Genomic DNA, 24430 nt, shown 5'->3' with positions numbered 1-24430 from the left:
TTCCATCTCCTAGTACATATTTATATCTTTTCGCTTCTGTATGATAATCTCTGTACCTCTAGAGTGGTACCAAACAGCTTTTGACCTAATCAATTCAACTACAAAGGTAAACTGGTTGAACAGAACCCATAAAATTTTAGATAAAAGTCAAAAGTTTAGATTGCAGATATAATAGTAGTGTATATATATATATATGGACCACTGTCAGCAAAAGTGAAGATACTGTTCATTCACTGGAAAAGTAATTATTTTAAATAAACATTAAAGGGATATGTGAATTGATTTACAAAGCATAGTTATGAAAAGGTTATGCATGATGTAGAAGCATTACCTTTTAAAAAATATGAAAAATATATATCAAAATACCGGACAGGGTCCTACCAATTTATACTTCTATGTAAGACACTAGAGGAATAGATTAATTGGGCCTGACTCTTTGAGAAGTTTATATATAGTTTTAGGCCATAAAAACTAAAGTGAATATTTAGTTGATATGTGTGACATGTTATTTTTAAGCTAAAATATGCACCCTAATTGTATTTTTAATTTTTGTCATGCAGTAATAGTATCTGTCAATAGTATCTACTATTATCAAGTAGATAATAATAACCATTTTAATGAATAAAAGAAGAAAACCACAGATTATTCTTGTGATCAGGAGAAAAAAATGAAGAGGATTAACACAATAGTAATTACCTGAGCAGATGGATTCCTAATCCTAAAAGTAAACATGCTAATTAAGCTACACTACAATATGACAAGACATTAAGGTCTTCTGAGTCTAGAGAGATTGTACTCTAATTTACTAGTGTAACTTAATTCTCATTATATTAAAAAGTACTTAACCAACCAAATCTTTTTTCAATTATCAGATGTATTCAGGCAGTTTCAGTGTTTCTGTAAATTCCTGCCGTGTGTGAGTCTCTATAGGGATACACTTTGTCATTAATGCATCCAGGGTTTGCTCAATGTTTGCGTTTTCCATAGAGCAGGATTCAGTTCTGTAGTGTTTCTAACAAGACACTTTTTTCTGAATGCTATCGATGAGTATTCACTGGAGAATGAAAGAGCGTAATGCTGACCCTCTCAGGGCTATCTTATGTGGCCTTCTTTTCAAGACAAACATAATCTTTATTAGTAATCAAAATTTATATTACTTGGACTCATTTAGATGAGTTATATTTTTTGATACATCTGTAATTGAACATTTTGGAGAAATTTAACAGGGAGATAAGAATAATGGACAGAAGACAGTGTGTGTTAGTAAGTAAATGTGAGAAAGAAACAACGGAGACAGCTTCATTATTTTCAGACTTACGTGTCCATGAGAAACTTAACTACCTCATCAGTCACTGGTCAACACAAGGTAGTTTTGGGGATGTCACCTGCAGTACATATAATTAGCATGACATACCTTAATGGTAAAATGCATATCTTTGTGAAAGAAATAGATTTTAGTGTAAAAAGAGTCATCTAAGGAAAAAATCTAGAGATGGTTTTGTTTGGTTTCTAATTATTTCCCAGAATGTTTGTGTGTGAGAGTGTAGGAGTGAGCCTGTGTGTGTGTGTGTGTGTGGGGGGGTGTATGTTACTTATATTTTAGTTGTAAACATGGTATGCATGTCTTTTGTATCAGAAGATATTTAAACTATGTAAAAAGTGGTAAATATTTAAGACATACAAATTTAACTCTCCTCATTTATAATAAGATTCAATGAGCATTTATTGAAAACAATGAGATAAAACACACAGAATTGGCAACATAGAGCTATACAACCTGAGAACACACATTGTGCCAAGCCCTTAGACCTGCCTGCCTAAAGCAGCAACATGAACCAGCAACACAGGCATTTCCCAGGAATTGCTAGAAATACAGACTTTCAGCCTCTACCCAGTCCTTCTAAACCAAAATCAGTGTTGTAACAAGAACCTCTGGTGACTCAAATGTACAAAAATTTCAAAAAGCACTGTTAGAGGATCATAATCTAAGCAAATAAATAGATACTACTTTTAAAAGCAATAATTTCAAAAGAAATACTCTAACAGAAAAATACTAGGGATAATGATAGAATCAAATTCTGGTTACAGGGACTTGCTGTAGTTTTGAATCTGCCTTCTTCTGTGTTATACTTCCCTCAGACGCATTAGCATTTCCCAGGGTGTGTCCCTGGTCAAATACGTTTGAGAAACCGTGCAGAAGGCATACCACTGCCTTGTTTACAGTAGTACGTCAAAGATTTGAAGAAGTCCTGAAATAAATAAGTCTGTTTTACTTAAACCCAGGATTCCACAAAAGGGAAAACCCAGGATTTCCTTAGAAAGGAAACTTTTCTCTGCATGGCATCGTGAGCATCCTTCAGCACGAACATTTTACGGAACGCACTGTGAGGAACACTGTGTTTGCGAGTTTGCAACATTTTGCCCATCGGTTCTTCACCAGGATTCTTCCGCTCTCCATTAACTTCTCTTTTTTCTTTTCATAGTTAGAAAGTCTCCTGAATAAATTCCACCTTGAATATAGGTATGAACCAAAAATACAATTTAATTCTGACACAATGTCCATAATAATATAGAAAATCTGAAGCAAATTAATTCAGCCTTTCTGTTAAAAACCATCCAGCTCTGGATAGATGAAATTGTCTCTGAACAAATAGTACGCTAAAGCCTGGCCTCCGAATATCATTGAAATTAAGCCGGATCCTGCAAGTAATGAAAGGAAAGTTTTGGTTAACTACGAATCATGAATAATTCATTGGTGAGATGATGAATAAGAACAGTTGTCGTGACTAAGATAATGTTCCTAAAACTGACATAGCATTTGAAACAGAGTAGTTTATAGATTGAGCTAAGAGATGGTAGGTATATATTTTGTGCTGGCAAATTGTTGAAATTCAAAACTTCCGTCTGGAAAGAATAGGTGCGCAGTGCTGTCAAGTTAATAGCAGGGGGCTCTTAACCCTCAGAAACGCGAAGGCAATCAAGTCAAAGCACGTGCCAAGGAATTCACAATTCTCAATTCTTCTTTTAGCTCTTCAGACCTGTCTTTCCTTTGCATTGTTGATATTTAAAAATATTTTATAAGGCATTTCCTCTCTAATTATAAAAGGAAAACATGTTATTCACTCGGAAATATTTTAAGTATAGTTTTCAGATTTTTATCAAATAAATTTATTTGTTAAAATAATTTAACTACAAATGCAACTGCTGAATTTGCATTGTTATAATGACAATTCATGTTTTAATTGAAATGTCAAGGTTTAACAACTGACATCGTTACAAAACAATAAGCTATTTTTCAATTTTAAATCATCAGTTGTATTAAGGCTCAACAATTAACTGTGAACTCTATTTATCTCTAAGAAACCCCAAATCAATAATGATAAGTCTGTTTCCAGTGCCCACTGTAGTCATTCTTGAAACACTGATCGAGTTTCAGCCAATGAACAATGACATGTTAATTAAAAAAAGGAAAGGCCCCCACAGTCTTTAACATTTGATTGGCTTAGGAGACAAAAGTTACCCAGTGCAAACACAAGACTACTGAGAAAAACAAAACACTAAAAAACAAAACAAATGAACAAAAAGCCAACAGTAACAAACAAAATGAGCACTTTCATATTCACACATAAACAGACAACATTCCCACTGGACAACTCTTGGAAATGAATGGCAGACATCCTCAGGCCACATGTTTTATGTAGAGAGGCAAATATCAGGAGCAGTTTTACCAGCGAAAAGTGATGACAACTGTAGTGACCGCAGTCCTAATTCTGCAGACCACAGGAGTAAATCATCAACACCTTCCACTGGTTCAAGGAAGACTTTCTGTAACACTTTGGTCAGGTGCTGGCTTGTTTTGTGTAAGTTGAATAAAATGAAAGCCATCAGTTATCATCACTATCACCGCTTAAAAGAACCAAAAATAGTTAGGGCCTGAAAGAAATAAACACTTTAACAGAAGCCACCTTTGTATAAAAATAAACAAGATGAAACAAAAGCAACTTATCATAATAGCTAAAAAAAAGTGGGTCTTTGAATCAAATCATAATGGTTTTAAGGCATGTTAGAAAAACTCCACTTATCCAGTTGCTAGTCTGATCAGGGCATGGAATAAATAGCAACACAAGGTCACCAGCTTTTCTCTGTAGCCGCTATTATTTCATGTGCCAACAAATTCAGTCGTCCTGTTCTTAAGCTTTTTATTAACATCTCAACAAACACTTCCATTCTAGCTGAGTTACATTCATACTGGATAAAATACCAATAGTTAAGGGCACATGAGGGTTTCCTGTTTCCGGGTATTTGTGATACATTGTCACTAAATATGTAGGAAAGTCTGTAATCAGGCAGCCAACTCAATTATTATTAACATCTTTACAGTAAAAGTTTACTGTAAAATTTACAGTTATTGTCTGATACAAACGCTTCTAACTAAAATCCCCATTTTAGATAATCTTTTCCACTTCACATTTGCCATACCTTTCGTATTATTAAACTTAGTTTTCTTGTCTGCAGAGCAAGCCCTTATATAAAACTATATAGTCTCTATAGATGTTTCTAGTATGAAATCTTAGTTGTCATAAATTACTATTAAATATGGAATTCTAAAAAACAGACTCATTCTAAGAAGTTAGAGGCTTCAGAAACTCAACCAAGTATTTGTTAGTTCACTGACAAATACTTCTATTTCAGTAAATAAATCATACTTCTTGACCCTCTGATTTCTCTGCCTGTTGAATCAAATCAACTTTAACACAATGGAATTTGTTTCAGTAAAATTGGTTAGAACTTTTCCCCCCATAAACAAGGTGCTTGATAACTGGGGTTTATTTGAAAAACTCTATAATGAAGGATGAAAATATTCATAATTCAATGACTTTTGACAACCACGACCTGGTTTTACCCACTTATCTGTCTTCTCATCTGTAAGAAGTTACTATCTGCCTTTTTTCTATTCTTTAAGCTTAATGTCAGTTTACTAAACCCTGGGGAGGGGGCTAATGGTGATTTTAATGATGCTTAACAAAAATTTAATTTTAAAGAAAATGACGTTTTTGATCTACTATATTCTGCAGCACGGATTCTCGATGTAGGCAATTATCTCTGACTTGTGCCAGATTTTTAGAAACAGTCAACACACAGAATTTCACCTACCTGAGCTATTTAGTTATATGAAAATGCCTTTAGCTGGGGTTTCATTGGCCCAATAATCTCAGTTTGTTTTAAAATATTAATCCCACCTTACAGGGTTTTCATATACCTGTTGTTCCCTGAATGGCAGTAAGAGTATGACTTCAAAGAAAGACAAAGCTCCCCGAGGGAAGAGGTCTTAGTGAATCAGAGGCCTAACAGGCCCACGCAAGTTCCTCGCACACGGACACGCATCCAGTGCAAAACCAAGAGACAGAATTTTCAAGAGGTTGAGTTACTATTCTCTTTTATCTAAATTTTCTACTCAAGGAAAAGCAAAAGGAGAGGAGCTCCGACATCATTTGGTGACTGTCCTCTGAGTAATCCAGCCCTGGTCATGGAGACTAAAATAGTCACTAAACTGTTGTACCAAATCCTATTGGCTGTTCCATTAGCTACAGTTGACTTTCCTTGACATCAAGGTGACGTTTGTTATGTGACTTAGCTCTCTGGGGCTCAGTAAATTTTGTGGCATTGTAGATAAAAATCTAAAGAAGTTCTTGTTTTTCATAGAGAAAAGATAATTTCCACTTACATTTATAGCATGTCTTTCAGTATCTTTTTTCCAATTTATTAAAAATTTACACTTTGAATAATTTATACAAGATAAAATATTATTAGATAAAAAGATACAACTTTCTACATGTTTCTTGTATGCACTAAATAATATTGGAGAAAAATGTACATCTAAGACTCATGGTTACACAAGGTAAGCAGAGAACTAAATTCTAGTAAAGAGATTGGTAAGTAATATAAGTATTGATAATGCTGGTACTATAAACTCTCCGCTTTAGGGAAAAGAATGTGGCAAAGAGCTGCACTTCCATTTTTCATCACTAAGAAGGACACTAATTAAATAAAAATATTGCAAAATTTACTGAAAAAAGAAAACTTAAAAAACATTTTGTGGTCAATACCTGGCTTAACATAAAGAAAAAGCTTTAGAAAAGTCCACGTTCCTTTGGCTAATGTTTTTGCTAGGTATATGATTGATGAATTCAGTTGTTCAATTTGTGGGCAGAGAAAAATATGAAAGTAGTTTCTCTTCTTCTTGGACTACTAAAATGACAGTAATGTAATTCACACAGAAAGAGATCTAAAAGAATATGTCTCAAAAATATATCCAGTGTTTTATTCCCTGTAATTTTAGAATGATAAAGCCTGTGATCAGTCTTCTGGTTCAATGACCTGACCCATCTAAAAAACTTGTATGCCCCCAGTTTATATATAAATATGTATTTATATAACACAAATATTATTTATGTATATATAAAATCTATACAGGTAACATATATATAAATACCTAAAGCAGCCCACCAATGTGATGTCAAAGGAAATTCCAACATAACTGCAATAGAAAAAAAATGTGTTCATTTTCAAAACATACATTATTTTGTTACTCATAAAGAAATACTTCTGTTTGGGCAAAACATATCCACATAAAAGAGAAATTTTATTTCCCTCCATGAAATCAGGTACCCCTTAATTTGCCCTTAAGTCATTGTCTAAAAAGGTCATTTGTCAAGTCAGATAGTTGAAACTTCACTCCTAGAAATGACGTTATAATTACCGAGTCTCAGGTCAGCTCACCATGTTGATTTGAAAATACATACATCGATGGTGGTCCTAAGACCATCCTGCACCTTCAATGCCTGGCTCTCTCCGAAGTTCCAAGCCACTTCACTGTGATCTCCATTCTATTGAGAGATATTTGTGAAGCATTTTCTGTGTTCCATATGTTAGACAATGAACTTATAACTTCTCTGGGTCCAGAATCAACTGCTTATCTCAGCCTTGAAGACTGAACCACCCTGTGTCCCTTTGTGGATATCCTGTGGCTATCCCCCACGAAATACTAAGCCCCCAGATAAACTAGAGATCGAAGATGGTGGGAGTTCAATGGTCCTCCAAGTTACTGCAAGGCTTTATGTCTCAGGAAATTGATGCTAGGGTGTGGAGATGCTGGCATTTTCCAATAGCAGTGATGCTGGAATGTAGCAATTCATTTGAAAATTGTGTGTTCTTAAGCTGAAGACTGATCAAACCTTGAATAGGAACTAAAAATACGAGTGATTTAAGTTGTTAATAATAATAACTTTGAATTACAACTTGTGGTTGATTACCACCCATACTTTGATTAGCATGTTTTTTTAAAACAAAATAATGGTTACACAAGGGAGAAAAAGTTACAATGGAAGTATAAATTTTGAAGAAATGGATAAAGCTGTCATTCACTCAGAAATTATTATATGCCAGACACTGTGTCACATAATTTATCATTCTCACTGAAACTTCACTAATTATCCCTCACTTAGTAGAGGAGGCAACTAATAATGTAAGCAATACTGTAATTTGCCTAAGACTAACCGCCTAATAAAAAAGTAGGACAAGAATTTGAATCCATTTTCTTCTGACTCCAAAGATCACAGGTAGAAATAAAAACCCTTCAGTCTAAGAACACAGTAACTTTTCTAAAATAACTATCTGGTGTTGAAAAGTTTGCAAGCCTTTGAGTACAGGTCTCAGGTTCCAGTTCCCAGTCTTTGGTCAGTTTCTGCCTTAGGGAGGATTTTGTGGGAGAGGATTCTTAGCAGAGGCAAACTCTCTACAAGTTAATAAATTGAATGTGGAAATAGAATAGGAAGCACCTACATTTCAGTACAGTTTTGAATTGGAAGATGTAGCTATGCAATACATTGCTGAGGAAGTGATAGAAGAATTTGGTGGGGAGGATGAGTAAGGGGAGGGAGGTAATCTTTCACCATCAGTTTTTGTTATTTAGCCGTCAGAGTACAATACGCGTATAACGAAGTTTTGTTTACTTTATTTTGTTTTGCTTACCTGTTGAAGTGATGGCAACATGGAAAATAGTTACTGAAATAGCATAATCCCACACCCATTCTTCCACAATAAGAACGAAAAGCAATCCACAAACGAAGTAGGTGACTTCTGTTGAGATTAAAAGAACTGAAAATAAAAAGAATATAACTATCTAGGATAAGAGTAACTAATAATTCTGAAATACAATTAGTAACAGGACCATTACAAGTCTTTCAGCAAAACAAATTTGCTAGGAATTTTCTCAATGTTCCTTCCCCAAACAATCCTCAGATTTGGAAAAGAAACTTTAATATATTCCATCTTTTAATATTAGACTTATAGAAAAATAACAATATATAAATTCTGTTTCACATTCTTTATACTCAGCATTTTAGAAGTTAGAATGCAATAAAGAAAAGTTACAATGTAACCAATGCATATTGACCTATAATTGGATTGCAAGTCTCATTTTTAAGATATATTTAAAAACTAATGAAAACTTCAATTCTGAGTTTTCGAAAATAAGAAAAAGTAAAAATGTAGTGAACTATAAGGTGTTTTGGGCACCAATCATACGTTCTTTTGTATCTTTTAATAAAGCGGTGCCTTCAGCTAGTCACCTGGGAAACGTAACCGACCGCCATGGATGAAAGAAGCCTCGTAAAGGACTCACGTGGGTGGGGGCACTTTTCTGAACCCACCGGTTGTCTCGGACTGGTTTCCCTGAACACGCACGAAGAGCCAGGACCACATACAGGTCAGGATCACAATGTTCTAGCAGCCCTCGACATGCAAAGGGGGTTTCCTTTGTTTTTGATAGGGAATTTTAAGACTGTAGTGGTTTGAAAGAAGATTCATCAAACTGTAAAGTGACAAATAGATGTGATATACCCCCAAGTTCCCTTTGTAATAATATCACTTTCCATAAAGATTATCTCTCTTTTCTCTTTAAATATGGCAAATGATCGGTAAGTTCATATAGTTTAGGAGTTGATAAGTCTAGGCAGGCAAACTCCGTAGTTTTTAGAAGCAAAACAAACAAACAAACCAACCCATATTATGTTCTATTATGCAGCTGAAATTTATTAACCAGCAAGGCAGCGATTGCCTATTGGATGAACAAGACACCAAGTAAGCAAGTCCCAGGTGCCGTTGTTGGTTGAACAATGTTACTCTTTGAGCGGGTTGTTTTAAAGCATTTTATTTGAATTCAGTAGTTCCAGCAGACCAAGTTTCCTATACAAAACACATCTGAAATCTGATTTCTTTGGTTGCAGGCCATTTTTGTGTTTTTGTATATATGTTCCAAAAAAAAGATGTCCAGTAATTTCTTTAAAAATTTAATGTTTAAAGAGTCCACAGTTTATTTCTTAAAAGTAGAAAGAAATTTAACAGAATGTTAAAAGAAATGACATTTAGAAAGTAAGTTTGAATTTTCTTCTTTTTTGCTGAAAATACTTATTTTTTAGAATAATAAAGAATGTATTTAACTCTCATTTCTTTTACAGTAATTTTTACCTTTGTGTGTGTGTGTGTGTGTTGATTGAATTCATTGGGGTGACATTGGATAATAAAATTATATCGGTTTCAAGTATTTATTTTTTTAATTTTCATTTAATTGTTGTTCAAGTACAGTTTTCTGTCTTTTACTCCCATCCCAGCCCACCTCCTCAACACTCCCCACCTCCCTCCCATTTCCAGCCCCCACCTTAGTTATTGTCCATGTGTCCTTTATACTAGTTCCTGTGAATCCTTCCCCTTTTCCCCTGAAGTTCCCTCCCCTCACCCCTCTGGTCCCTGTCTGCCTGTTCTCAATTTCAGTGTCAAGTATACATTTCTATGATAAATGATCTGTATATTGCATTGTGTGCCCACCACCTAAAGTCAAATCATCTTCTGAAATTGAGTGCTTTTTATAAACTTTCATTAATTTACATGCATTATTTTATAATGTAAAATAACATTCAAATCTAGTTTTTCTAAAGATGGAGAAAACTCACCATGAATGCCCCTAAGACAAGTATGGGTGGCACATATTCAATACAAATAGGTATCATTATTAATATACATAAGGTTTATGACTATGGTAGCTATTAATAATTATTTCTTCAAAAATAATAAACTTAAAAATTTTTCTGTTTCTTAGTACTTTTTTTCTTATCATTTTACCTTTGCACAAGTTTTATACTATTTGGGGGAGAACAATCAAACAAAGCAGAAATGTGTGAAGCAGAAAATGAAAGACCTCTGTCATCCCAGCTGGAAAATAACAGTTTTTTGCATAATTTCTTAGTACTAACACCATGTATTTTACTCTATTCTACAAAAATGAATAACTGTACTATATAAATTCCTCTGTAATCTTAATTTTCCATTTCATACCTCACAATCATTTTTCTATATCTGCACATCAAGTCATTCTTCCCTTTTTATAGAAAAATACTTAATGCACAAAATTTTACCCATAATGCCTCCAAATAAAATTTCAAATAATAGTACTATCTACTTATTTCACTTATTCCATGCCATTCTTTTAGGAATAAGCATTTTTAAAATTTTTATAGCACTTTTCCACACTAAATTGTGAAGTCCAGTCTAAGATACACCTGGCTGACCAAAAGGCCTGATATTTAAAAATATTTTACAAAGTAGAAAAGTGTTTTGATTTTTGGAGGTATTTAGTTTGCTAACTGATAAAGATTCAAAATAAAAACCGATTACCTTTATAACTTGTGTTGAGCCATGAGGGGCATGTTTTGAAGTCAAACGGTGCCAGGACACTGAGTTCATACACCCTGGAGACGTTGCAAATGAAAACAGTTTACGCTGGAGGAGACAGTCCATAACTTTGCACGTCAAGGTTTGCACAGTGCTCTTCACAAACAACAACGTCACTAGCTTTACCCTCCTTGTGGCACATTTAAAAACTGGCTGATTTCGATGGCAGCCAAATAACCTCTTTATCTACACTGACTTCTTTGTCCAGTTAAGTCCACAGTGTCCACCAAGTGTATTTCATTGTACTTGAGATTTCAGCGGTAATCGTGAAGTCCCTTCCATCAAATGTGGGAGGAGAACCTGATACTGTGGTGAGAGCACAGGGTTTAGAAACAAGAACCAGGCTCTAATCCTGATGGAGTTGTTCACCTTGAGCCTGAGCATGTCATTGACCCCCCTGGGCTTAGTTTCTTATCTGTAAATTGAAATGATTAATCTCTGAGATACCTTCCTTTTCTAAAATCCGAGTCTATTAAGTACACATCTGCCATACCTAAGTTTGCAGTTGTGTGCAGCTGATCAATCAGTTAGCTGCCTTTTGGAGCTTTTACTTCAAATCCCTGGCCTCTGACTCACATGAACTACAAACCCTGGAAACCCCATGCTCGGAGAGCCCTGAAGATCCCCAGCCCTTCTCTGCTCCAGGCGCAGCCTCACCATCTCCAGTGCCAGGCGACAGCTAAGGCAACTGTGTCAGCTGCAGAAGCTTCCTCAGTGGGTTTGCCGGCAAGCATGCTTCATAATGTTCTTCCCATTGCAAAACTTGGTATAATTTTATTTTGGCACTAAATTGCATATTGAAATGGTAAAGCCTAACTTCTTGCTCACAAAGTAAAATTAAATTGTACAAACAATTGATTTCTAGGGAATCATTTGTAAAAATGCATAATGTATTTCAAGTAAATCAATGTATTGACAACCTAAATATGTAAAGACAAAGATAAAGAAATTTCCTAGGGGGAAAATGGTTACACGTGGAAGTAAAAATGGTATTAAAATCACATGGATTACTTTGTTCTCACAAGAACCCCCTTTTGGATTATGACCTTCATTAGACAAACGAAAACAAGTGAAATCAGAGAAGGTCAATCACTTGGTCAAGATGAGCAGGAAGATTTTAAGAACCTGGGCCAGAGCACAGATCTCCTGGCTCACAATCCAGAGGTATTTCCAGGACATACAGAAAATGTTTCCTTTGAATGTGTATTAACTCTAAATTCTCTTCTAGTTCAAACATCTTCTGATCCAACACAGACGGAGGGAGTGAGCGCTTTACTTTTTTCCATGACGATTGTCCAGAGGTAAAAAGATGAGTCCTGCCTGGTTCTATCCACTGCATTTCATGAGTGGTACTTTTACCATTTTCAATGATGGTGCATTTGCTCACTTTCACTTTTACAAAAGTGAAAAGATACACATTTTTAAAAAGTCTGAATCCTCTAGTTCATAGAGACACGTCAAGTATTCAATGTAAACTCCCTTCATGGTTGACTTTAGCGTTCTAATTCTGTGTGAAGGTAGTGTGCTACTTACTGGAGCACCATGCAGCCCATGCTGAGGACCACGTAGTACACAGTGTAGAAGAGGATGACACATATAAGGAGGTTCTGCAAAACAACCTGCAGAGAAGACAGGTGTGAGATCCAAGAGCCTGAGCTTCTTCCCACTGTTGTTGGTAACGAGTCTGACAAACCAGAGACGATGAATGACTACTCGATAGTACTGGCTGGCCTGGCTTTGCTTGGAGACCCATGGGGTGGGATGGACCCCAGTGAAAGGGCTGCTGGCCGGCGGGGCTGGCATATTTCACATTTGCACCAAGGGTTAATGCCGCATATAGATCCATGTCACTTACCCTCCATCTACCGCAACAAACTTCCTAAATGCCAAGGTTTGTTTTAACTTGATAAAAATGACTCTAAGTCTCAGTTGTCAAAATAGTAAAAATATGATGGTGGCTAAGAAATTTTGAAACATATGAGGAAAAGAGTATATAATAACACAACAGTAATCAAACCTGTGTGTAGTAAGAATGGATAGAACAATTGGCTGAAACACAATAGATGATCCTGAAATGGACCCTACCACTTATGAGACTTAAAAAAAAAAACATGGCAGATCAATGGGAATGAGGTAAGTTATTCAACAAATAGCATGGTGAAAGTTGTTTAACTTCTAGACAGAAAAATTCCTTTATTCTAGTCCCGCACCAAACACCAACGTAAACTTCAAATGCATTAAAGAATTAAATGCCAAGAAACAGAATGGGAGAAAATATTTGCAACATGTATCACAGGCAAAGAATTGATATTTACAATAAAAACAAGACAAACCAATAGAAACATAGACAAAATACAAAAATAGGGAGTTTACCTGCCTAAACATTTAAAAAGGCAATAAATAATTGAAACTGTACTGTACTTCACTATTAATCTTTTAGAATATATTCTTGCTAATATAATAAAAATGTCAGTATGTCACATGGGAATTTTTCAGTTTATTTTTTCCCTTTTGGATCCTTAAAAAAATCATTTGTTCATTCACTACTTTAACACTTCACAAGTATTCTTTTTCTCTGAATGACCACGTCACTAAATTTACCAAGTCTTTTTTTTACTTGCCCCGGGTAAACAAGGAGCCCTCCATTAGAAGCTAGATGATAAAAGAGGTATGTACAGAGCACACAACAGCCAACGGGCCACGTGGACCAAATGTATAGATTTACCACGGACTTATTTATTTCAACTGTCTAAAAGTGGCCAAACTCTTGGGCCTAAGAGGCCATCGGAAACCAGGACTACAGGTTCTTGGACCTTCAGAATCCTTTCAGGACTGAATGTGGGGGGTGGGGCATGGGTAGGTCAGGAGAGAGTAATGACAGGGGATGGGGACAACCGTAATTGAACAGCAATACAAAAATTTTTTTAATAAAGAAAAGATAATTGTATTGAATTACCAAAGAAAAAACACTTTAGATGCCGCCCAAATGACTGGACACAAAACTTCAGTATGAAACAATTATTATTGCACTTTAGGAAAATCCAGAATTTAAGAATCAGAATCTGTAACAGTCTAGATTTAGCTACTACCGAATTTTTTATTCTTTAAAAAATATATTTGGATCCTGACTCAAAGAAACTGTAGAATAATTATGATGACACTTATGAGACATTTGACAACTTGATCTTGACTAATATTTGATGATGTTAAAGAACTGTTGATATTTTAGAGTGTTATAATGATACTGTGGGTTTTTTAGTACTTATTTTTGAAGACACTTATGGAGATCTTTGCAGTGATAATGGCATGATGACTGGTAGGTTCAAAATGAAAAGGAGGAAAATAGATCGACATACAAGTGAAACAAGATTGAACTTGATTGGTAATTGTGGAGCAAGGTGATGTATGAATGAAATTCATGATGCTATTATATCTATATTTGCATGCTTACGTTTTAATAATAATTTTGTAATGAAAATTCTCAATAAATTTATTTAAGCAGTGAATGTATTTACAAACTTTTAAAATGTGGTTTTATTAATGAAAACTTGAGGAATGTCCAATTCCTTAGCAGCTGGAGTACGGAGTAAACTTTGTTTAATACAGACTGCCCTAAAGATATTTTCCTTCTTACCCTTGAAGTTCTATAGTTATTGTTTACGAGTTTATTTTGGGTAACCTGTGGTCTTTTAGATTTTCCTTTATACTATAATGCATTAATACCATAATTCTTGATGCCAAAATTGCCCCCAATTTGACCAGTCTGAGAAACTACAAGATACCGTTTGTGTTTCGTTTACACATCCTCACTATTTTCTTTTTTCTTCCTTGGTCTCTCTCACAACCTGACATTCTAAAAATGTCATTACTGTATTGCCACTTGCATTTATTCTATTTGTGAGCTTCCTATCTTCTTCCATTGATCTCTCTGGCCTCCTAACTACTTATGGATCAACACCACACTGTTTTAATTATGAAAGCTTTATAGTAAGTTTTAATACACTCCTTCCCCATTGTTCTTTTTTCAGGGTTTTCTTTGTTATTTTTATGTTTGTTTTGTCATATAAACTTCAAAATCTACTTCAATAGCCCCATAAAACAACTTCATATTATTTTATTGGGATTATGCTAAATGTATTATTAAGGTGGGAATAAATACAAGTTTATAATGTTATGCTATCCAAAACCAAGAAAAATTTCCAAATTTATTCAAGTACATTTTTGTATCTTCTGAAAATGCTTCATTTTTTCTTAAATAGATATTATACATTTTCTTTTAAATGTATTCTTAAATTCTTTTTGCTAGTAACATAACCAAAGTTTTATCTCCTGTTACATCACCTAATTAGCTATCATTTGTGTATGTAAAACATTCTGATTTTTGTTTTAATATTTTATTACTATTTTGTATTTTTATAATAGTGTTTCTATTGATTTTCTTGGATTTTCCAACACACTACAATATCACCTGTAAACAGAAAGTTTCACTTCTATTTCAGTTCTCATGGACTTGTTTTGTCTAGTCTGATTATATTATTAGTGCCTCTAATATATTTTAATTAGTAAATATTTTTAAATTGGTGCTTCTAATATATTTTAAAATATATTTTTAAATAGAGTTAGTGGGTGTCTGCTCCTTATTCTTGGCCGTACCATGAATGCCTCTAGTATTCTCTGTTAGGTAAGTTAGTGGCTTTATAGCTGCACTATGCGTGTGTGTGTTTGTGGGTATATATGTATGTGTGGTTTTAGATACATATTAACACTAAAGAACAAATAATCAGTTTCTACTTTATTCAGTGTTTTAATTAGGAATGGTTGTCAAATTTTGACAAAGGCCATTTTAGCTTCTATAAATATAATCATGTGATTTTCTACTTAGATTCACACACATGGTAAATATGTTAGTAGATTACCTAATATTGAACCATCCTTATATTTGGAGGGAAAAATCACTTGGTATGATGTTTTCTTTTTACAACAAGCTCTTGCATTCTGTTTGCTAATATTTCATCTAGTATTTTTCCATGTTTTTAAGTGAGATTGATCTGTAGTTTATTTTTTTGTGCTATCTTTACAAAGTTTAGATGGTAATGGAATGCTTGTTTCATAAAAGTATCTTGCGGTTTTTCTTTTTTCTTTTCTATACTTAGAAATCATTGAAGCAGCATTGGGAATGTATGGCCTTTGCAGATTTAGGAGAATTCCCCTGTGCCACCTGGGCCTGCTTCTTTTACAATAACCTCTTGTACTCAGTCTATGAAACCTGGGAGCTCTTATGTGATTTTACAAAGCAGAATGCTCCCATTAACTAGAACTCTTCTCCACAGAGGGAATACAATACATTCTTCAAAGTCTAGCTCAGTATTATATTTGCACTTCACCCCAAATCAAGGTCAAAATCAATCCTGCCATACTTCTTTGCATCCACAGCATTGTGCATCTGTCTTAGAGATCTGATCACCTGTGTCGTGGTGCACTTGTTTATGGGGTGCCCACTCCTCTAGACTGTCAAAGACAGAGACAGTGATTTAATTGGTTTCATTCTCCAGCCACAAAAATAATGCTTAGCTCTTGGTAAGTGTTCCATACATATATTTTTAATAATAACAAATGAAGAAAAGAAAAGCAATGAAAATCCACTCAGTCCGTAGTCTATTTGTTTAAAATGTGGACCCTAGGGTCAGATAACACTAGAATTTCTTTTCCAGTTCCTCACCAGCAAGGTATGACATTGCCACTTACACTCTGCATTTTGTTCTAGTTATCTGTAAAATCTTGCAGGAGTTTTGCTTTCAGCACATGTGTGAAATTCCCAGCATAAGTACTGCATGTGCTGAGCAGACCACTTGCCCTCTGTTTCTCCCACGTGAAAGCCTGCTGCTTGGTTCTTTGGACAGTTCCTAGTGTAATCGTGAAATTCGGCTCCCTGACCTGTAGTACCCTAGCACAGGATCCAGTTTACTAACAGTGCTTTCCTCTGAAAGTGTCTCTACTGGTGAATTCTCCAGTTCAGGTCAACAGTCGCTAGGAAGTGCAGGAACGTGTTGTGCCTCTGACATTTTTACTTGCAACATTTGTTTTACAATTGTAATTTTGTATTAGTGTAATGCAGTATGAAATGTGTATTCTGCTGAAGTTCTGAACAACAATGCATTGTATTCCGAACAACAACGTAACAGTCCTCATACCTGGGCTTTCTTCCCAGTTCCTGTGCAATTTCCCCAGACAGCAAATTAATTAAATGGCCTTTGGCCATGACTCTTTCCCTTGAGTCAGCTTTTCTCTCATTTAAAATGTAAGGATAGGGGGGATTTAATTAGCCCAATGCCTGGCACATTGCATGCACTCAATAAATATTTGTGGAGTCTTGGAACTCTCTTTAGACAAAGGTCACTTTTGCTATTACTATTAATTTATGAGCATATCAGTGATTCCTGTGCTGATATTATTGACACTGAACAGGACTTAAGAAAAGTTAACTCATAACTTACAAGGATCTATCATAAGCATTCAGACGAAATTTCAACAGTTCACCTATTTTCAACATATTCACTATTGGTCTAATGTTCTTAAGTCTGTGATTTCATATGTAAAACTCTGGGATTCTAAAAAGGTGAAAAAACTGCAGCAATTACCTAACCATTTTCCCCAGAAGGTGTGCATATGTAAGTCCAGACTAAATATAGAGTCCTTAGTCCCCATTCTTTACGTAAGCTACTTAAAGGAAAGGATATTATCTTTTAATTATTCTCTCTCCAGCAAAGTTATATTGCTAGTTTGATACCAAAACTATACATCAATTATAAACAGTTTAAAACCCTCTTAAAAATAAGTTTTATCTAAAATTTTTCCCCTGATATAATTTTTTTACTGATTTAGAAAATGTTTCTTAGCTGTTGCCATACATCACAATTCTTATTGATGATGTGTGTTGTGAGAATGACAGTGAGCAGAAAAAAACTTGAACAAGTGCACGGAGTGCTGATGTTTTACTAAAATGAATGCAGCATTGATCTGAAATCATAATTTAATTTTTAAGTAAAAATCTAATTTTCCAGTGTCATTCCATGCAGGCCAGGTCTTCATAAGCCTGAAGCCTGTGTGAGTTCATTCAGCTGCTCTGAGGCTTTGCATATTTCCTTGTTTTAGGTGTTTCAATTTTTTTTAAAGGGGGTATTTTTATGCTGAAATAAAATACAATGATGAACACTACTAGCCTGAGGAGGAAAATAAACTAGCACACCTACAGCTTAAAAATGTTTCAATACTTTGCCTCTAAAGATCTTGTGCATCCTTTCAAAGCTGGAAAAATAAAAGCTGTCTCTTGCCACAAAAAAAGACTGAGGACAAGCTGTCGTGATTTCAGAAAACCAGAGCTGAAGTACAGGTGCTAATACTAGAAAGTTCGCTAGCGAGTAACGTGGTCCCTTCAAAATCGCTACTATTTAAACGTTTTAGATCCTTCCTGGGCTGTGGGTGCCGCTCTGTGGTCACCATTCCCACACCAGCAAGATTGTTGCAGAATGTTTTCTGCATGGTACCTAGCCAAAAGTGAAACAAGTTGCTACTGAAAGAGAGAACATTTATAGAACATATTTGCTTACATCAGTGCTAGGCAGTAACAGAGAGAGAATGCAAAGAACAATTTTCTCTTTACCTTGCTTGGAGCAAATCTGACCTGGAGAGCCATGTACACATCCTATGTCAATGAAGCGGTGAAAGTGCACTCCTTATGTCGACGACATCTGGAAACAGAGACAGTTGTCACTGTGAGCTTTTCAATTACTCTTGAAGACTAAGCGTGAGATGCAATAGAGCAGGATGATTGGATTACACAAAATGAGACAGAAGCCATCTGTGAGCCATGCGTAAGCTACTGAGTGCCAAAATGAACATCCTTATTAGAAAACTGAGTTCTCATACCATTTGTAGTTTGGTCAAATTTGAAAGATGAGCTGATGGTTTTTAGACACTGCTGCAAATAGGCAGGGACTTGAAATCCTCCCTGGCTGTATGATTAATGTCTGTCTCATTCTTAAATTAGAAACACAGGTTTTCAGTTAGGAGGTCTTGAGATTGTCTTCAAAGGATGCTGCTGCCATTCGTGGTGAAGCGTGGCCTGTCCCCTGTGTTTCCTTCCCCGGGACCACAGACTTCCAGAAAGAGAAATCATTAAACCCTCTTACATCATGGCAAAGCGATATAAAAATTCTGACTGTTGGAAAACAGAAAGAGTCCATGCTCTAAAATGGCAGCCTTTCTACGGCCAGTGCGATGTTTTCAGAAGTGCCTGCACGCAGTGCTGGAGCTCTCTCTGTGCTCCAGTCCAAAACCAGCCATCCCCTGACCATATCTCAGAGGCCCTTCATCTTTTGAATGGCACCCTCTTGTAGATGGGAATTCACCCATGCTTTGTGGTCCTTTTCCCAGTTACAGCATCCTAACTTTCAGACAGAGTACATTCTGCAAAATATAATGTTTCCAGTAAGCCCAGGATTTATTATTTTTCTTCTGAAAATGTTTTTAAATCTGAGTTTCATATGGCATATTAATAATACTATTGGTGTTCTTTTATTGATAAGCATCAGACAATTCCTTTAGTTTGTAGTTGCCCTGTGTCTCTGCTTACATTGTGAGTTTTTGCAGAAAATGACTCCCTCTTCTGCCTGCTCATAATTTTATAACAGCTCCCAGTGTCTGCCTCAGATTTTGGCACAGTGGGCCCTCAGTAAATGTGGCTTGACTGTTCAGATCCTGTGCCTTGCCCTGTTTGTCACAGCAATGGGCCAGCTTTTTTCCCTAAATAGGGCAGGGAGAATTCCCCGGGCGTGAGGCATAGGCCAGTGCTGAGCCCAGATCCTATGCTTCACTTCCTCTACTCTCAACACATTCAGTGTTTTGTGTACAATTCAGACCCCAGTGGACTTCAGTTCCACAGTAACCACCCAGGATTTATCCTCTTCATCCTCTTCATATATAGGAAGCCAACACTAATTTCACTGCAACCACTCCAGTGCATAAAATATTGCAAAGTAATAATTTTCTGTTTTGTTTGTTCATTTATATTGTCCTTTAGATTCCACAAAGAAGTGAGATCATATGGTACTTGTTTTTCTTTGACAAGTTCTTGGAGCACAATACCCTCTAGGTCCGTCCATGTTGTGACAAACGGTAATTAAAAAAAGAAAAATTTTAATTTTCTATTATCACATTAGAAAAATTAGATGGCCAATAGAGTATATTGGGGCAGAGATGGTGTGTATGTGAGTGTGGTTACAAGCACAACAATAAACATCTTCCATTTGAGTGACTATTATGATCTATTTTGAACGTAAGGCATGATATGAAGACAAACACTGTGCACATTCAGTTACTCCAGTTCTGTTTTCCAAGTTTGCCATGTTAGACTGGTAAAATGTGTATACAAGTACATAGTATATATGAGTGTGTGTGTGTGTGTGTGTGTGTGTGTGTATATATATATATATATATATACACACACACACACCTGTACATAAATGTATTTCTTCTTCTTCAGCACACTCAAATGGAAGTAGAGAATAGAACATGGAAAACCTTCTCATTCTTGGATTCTGAATACCCAAGAATATTCAGAATTCTGAATATCAAATGGAAGTAGAGAATAGAACATGGAAAACCTTCTCATTCTTGGATTCTGAATCTGTATTTCTCTCTCTATATAGAAATACATGTATGTACAGGTATATATATATATATACACACCTGTACATACATGTATTTCTTCTTCTTCAGCACACTCAAATGGAAGTAGAGAATAGAACATGGAAAACCTTCTCATTCTTGGATTCTGAATCGTGCCCGCTTGGCATTTTATCATGTTTCAAAGTATTTTCAGTCNTCTGTATTTCTCTCTCTATATAGAAATACATGTATGTACAGGTATATATATATATATACACACCTGTACATACATGTATTTCTTCTTCTTCAGCACACTCAAATGGAAGTAGAGAATAGAACATGGAAAACTTTCTCATTCTTGTATTCTGAATCGTGCCCGCTTGGCATTTTATCATGTTTCAAAGTATTTTCAGTCCCTTTGTATCATTTGTATCCAGAGTTGTTTCTAGTAAAACCTAACTTAGCTACTAGATAGAGACATCCTGAATCGAGGGCTTTAAAGAGAGATTTTCAAGACAACAGTACCTAAGTTAGAACTTCTTCCTCATAAATGCAGATGGGAGAAATGCAGATGTTTCAGTCCACAGTCACCAAACCTGAATCTTTGAGGCCAGACATTTCTAAATTCAGAAAATTTTGAATTTTAGACAAGCAATAGGATTGATATAATATATCATATCACACACTCAAGGGGTCTGCAACTTTATTCTGTATTCAAACACATTGTTCAACTGACACAACATGAATATTCACTCCAAGTGGGATAAATAAACAAGGTAAATAATTTTATGTCAATTCAGGTAAGGTTCTGCCACCAAGCTAGTTCAGATCAAGCACTTTTCTACCACCAGAAAAGTGATAAAAGTAATTTTAGAACTTTTTAGGTTTTGGCTCCATAAACAACAGTTGTGGGCAAGTACAAATTTAATCAAAAGAATCTAAAGATTGAGGTTAATGACTGAACTCCAAATATATATTTTTAAATATAAAATCTTCATTATATATTTTCCATGCCATTTAGTCCCTTTACACCAGCAATCACCATACTGTTGTCCACGTCCCTGAGTCCTTTCTCTTTTTTGCTCAATCCCTCCACCTGCTAACCTCCCCCCACCCATCTAAGAGTCTGTTCCTGTTCCCCATCTATGAGTCTGTCTCTGTTTTGCTTGTTAAATCAGCTTGTTCATTATATTTTTCATATGAGTGAAATCATATGGTATTTCTCTTTCCCTGACTGGTTTATTTCATTTAGCACGTTCCCAGGTCCACCCATACTTTTGCAAAGGGTAAATTTTTTCTTTTTTACAGCTGAGTAGAACGCCATTGTATAAATGTGCCGTAGTTGTTTTATCCATCCATCCAATCATGGACACTTGGGCTGCTTCCGTATCTTGGCAACTGTAAGTAACATTGCAATGAACGTAGGGGTGCTTATGTTATTTCGAATGAGGGTTTTGGGTTTCTTTGGATATACTTCCAGAAATGGGATTGCTGGGTCAAAAGTCGGATCCATTTAAGATTTTTGAGGCATCCCCATACTGCTTTTCACAGTGACTGCATGAGTCTACATTCCCACCAACAGTGCAAGAGTATTCTCTTTTCTTTCAACTAAAGCACTTGGGTGTTTGTTTGTTTGTTTGTTTATTTCTTTGTTTTATTGAAGAATGCCATTCTGACAGGTGTGAGATGGTATCTTATTGTGTTTTTTATTTGCATCTCTTTGATGATTAGTAACATGGAGCATTTTTTCATATCTCTATTGGCCATTTGTACATCCTCTTCAGAGAAGTGTATATTTAGGTCCTTCATCTACTTTTTAATTGGATTGTTTGCTTTTTTTGGTGTTGAGTTTTATAAGGAATTTATACATTTTGAATATTAGTTCCTTATCAGATGTATCAGAAAATATGTTCTCCTATTCTGTGGGTTGTCTTTTTATTTTGTTGATGCTTTCCTTTGCTATGCAGAAACTTTTAGTTTGATGAAGTTGTATTTGTTTATTTTTTTCTTTTGTTTCTCTTGCCTGGGGAGGTATATCTGATAGAACAATTTCTATGAGCAATATCCAAGATTTTGCTGCCTATGTTTTCTTCTGTGATTTTTATGGTACCGGGTCTGACCTTTAAGTCTTTAGTCCATTTCAAATTTATTCTTCTGTGTGATGTAAGAAGGTGGTTTAGTTTCATTTTCTGCATGTATCTGTCCAATTTTCCCAATGCCATTTATTGAATAAACTATCTTTAGCCCATTGTATGTGCTTGCTTCCTTTGTTGAATATTAATCAACTATAAAGGTATGGGTTTATTTCTGGGCTCTCTATTCTGTTCCATTGACCTATGTGTCTGTCTTTATGCCAGTACCAGGCTACTTATAATATAGTTTGATATTAGGTAACATGATTCTTCCAACTTTGTTCTTCCTTTTCAAGATTGCAGTTGCTATAAGGGGCCTTTTGTGGTTTCATATAAATTTTTTAAATATTTGCTCTAGATCTGTGAAGTATGTCATTGGAATTTTGATAGAAATTGTATTGAATCTATAGATTGCTTTGGGTAGTATGGACATTTTAATATAGTTAATTCTTCCTATCCATGAACATGGTATGTGCTTCCACTTATTTGTATCTTCTTCAATTTCTTTCTTCAGTGATTATCAGTAATTTTCTGAGTACAGGTCTTTTACATACTTGGTTAGGTTTAATCCTAGGTATTTTATTCTTTTTGAAGCAATTGTGAATGGGACTGTCTTCTTAATTCCCCTATATGTTAGTCTGTTATTGGCATATAAAAATGCAACCGATTACTGAATATTAATTTTGTATCCTGCTACTTTGCTGAATTCATTTATCAGTTCTAGTAGTTTCTTGGTGGAATCTTTGGGATTCTCTGTGTGCAGTATCATGTCATCTGCAAATAAAGACAATTTTACTTCTTCCTTTCCAATTTGAATGCCTTTTATTCCTTTTTCTTCTTTGATGGCTGTGGCTGGGAATCCCGGTACTGTATTGAATAGGAGAGGTAAAAGCAGACATCCTTGTCTTGTTTCTGATCTTAAGGAGAACACTTGCAGTCTTTCACTGTTGAGAATGATGTTGGCAGTGAGTTTGTCATGCATGGCTTTTATTATGTTTAGATATGGTGCCTTTATTCCCACTTTGCTGAGAGTTTTTATCATAAATGGATGCTGGATTTTATCAAAAGCTTTTTCTGCATCTATTGATATAATGTGGTGTTTTTAATCCTTCATTTTGTTTATGTGGTGAATCACATTTATTGATTTGCAAATGTTGCACCAACCTGGAATTCCTGGAATGAATACCACTTAGTCATGGTGTATGATATTTTTGATGCATTACTATACTTAGTTTGCTAATATTTTGTTGGGGATTTTAGCATCTGTGTTCATCAGTGACATTGGCCTAAAATTTTCTTTCTTTCTAGTATCTTCATCTGATTTTGGAATTAGGATAATGCTGGCTTTGTAAAATGAGTTTGGGAGCTTTCCTATCTCTTGAATTTATGAAATAGTTTGAGAAGGAGAGGTGTTCATCTTCTCGGAATGTTTGATAAAATTCACCTGTGAAGCCATCTGGTCCAGGGCTTTTGTTTGTTGGGAGTTTTTTGATTACTGCTTCAATTTCATTAGGTGTACCATGTCTATTCAGATTCTCTGATTTTTCCTGATTTATCTTTGGAAGATTATATGTTTGTGGGAATTTATCCATTTCATCCAGGTTGTCCAGTTTGTTAGCATACAGTTGTTCATAATATTTTCTTATAATCCTTTGTATTTTTATGTCAATTGTTATTTTTCCTCTCTCATTTCTGGTTTTATTTATTTGGATCCTTTCTCTTTTTTTCTTGGAGTCCGGTTAAAAGTTTTTTGATCTTGTTTATCTTTTCAAAGAACAAGTTATTGGATTCATTGATCTTTTGGGGTTGTTTTTTTTTTCAGATTCTATTTCATTCATTTCTGC

General features: G+C 35.2%; 1 protein-coding gene across 2 annotated transcripts; it reads right to left on the bottom strand.

Annotated features, from left to right (window-relative positions):
• Positions 1-1708: 1708 nt before the first annotated feature.
• Positions 1709-18634, bottom strand: TMEM244 (transmembrane protein 244). Of its 2 annotated transcripts, XM_037045772.1 has the most exons (6): positions 18449-18634; positions 12322-12407; positions 10732-10805; positions 8032-8157; positions 6494-6538; positions 1709-2700 (listed from the first exon to the last, which is right to left on the bottom strand). In XM_037045772.1, the coding sequence occupies exons 1-6, from the start codon at positions 18479-18481 to the stop codon at positions 2606-2608; spliced, it is 459 nt and encodes a 152-aa protein (XP_036901667.1). In that variant the 5' UTR covers positions 18482-18634; the 3' UTR covers positions 1709-2605. The 2 variants fall into 2 exon arrangements, with proteins under 2 accessions (XP_036901667.1, XP_036901668.1); XM_037045773.1 differs by lacking the exon at positions 12322-12407 and having other exon boundaries at positions 18449-18503.
• Between the last annotated feature and the right edge of the window lie 5796 nt (positions 18635-24430).

This window comes from Sturnira hondurensis, unplaced genomic scaffold (assembly GCF_014824575.4).
Source record: "Sturnira hondurensis isolate 20B ecotype Veracruz unplaced genomic scaffold, ASM1482457v3 Scaffold0004474, whole genome shotgun sequence".
NCBI lineage: Eukaryota > Metazoa > Chordata > Mammalia > Chiroptera > Phyllostomidae > Sturnira > Sturnira hondurensis.
This window is presented reverse-complemented; position numbering and strand designations above follow the sequence as displayed.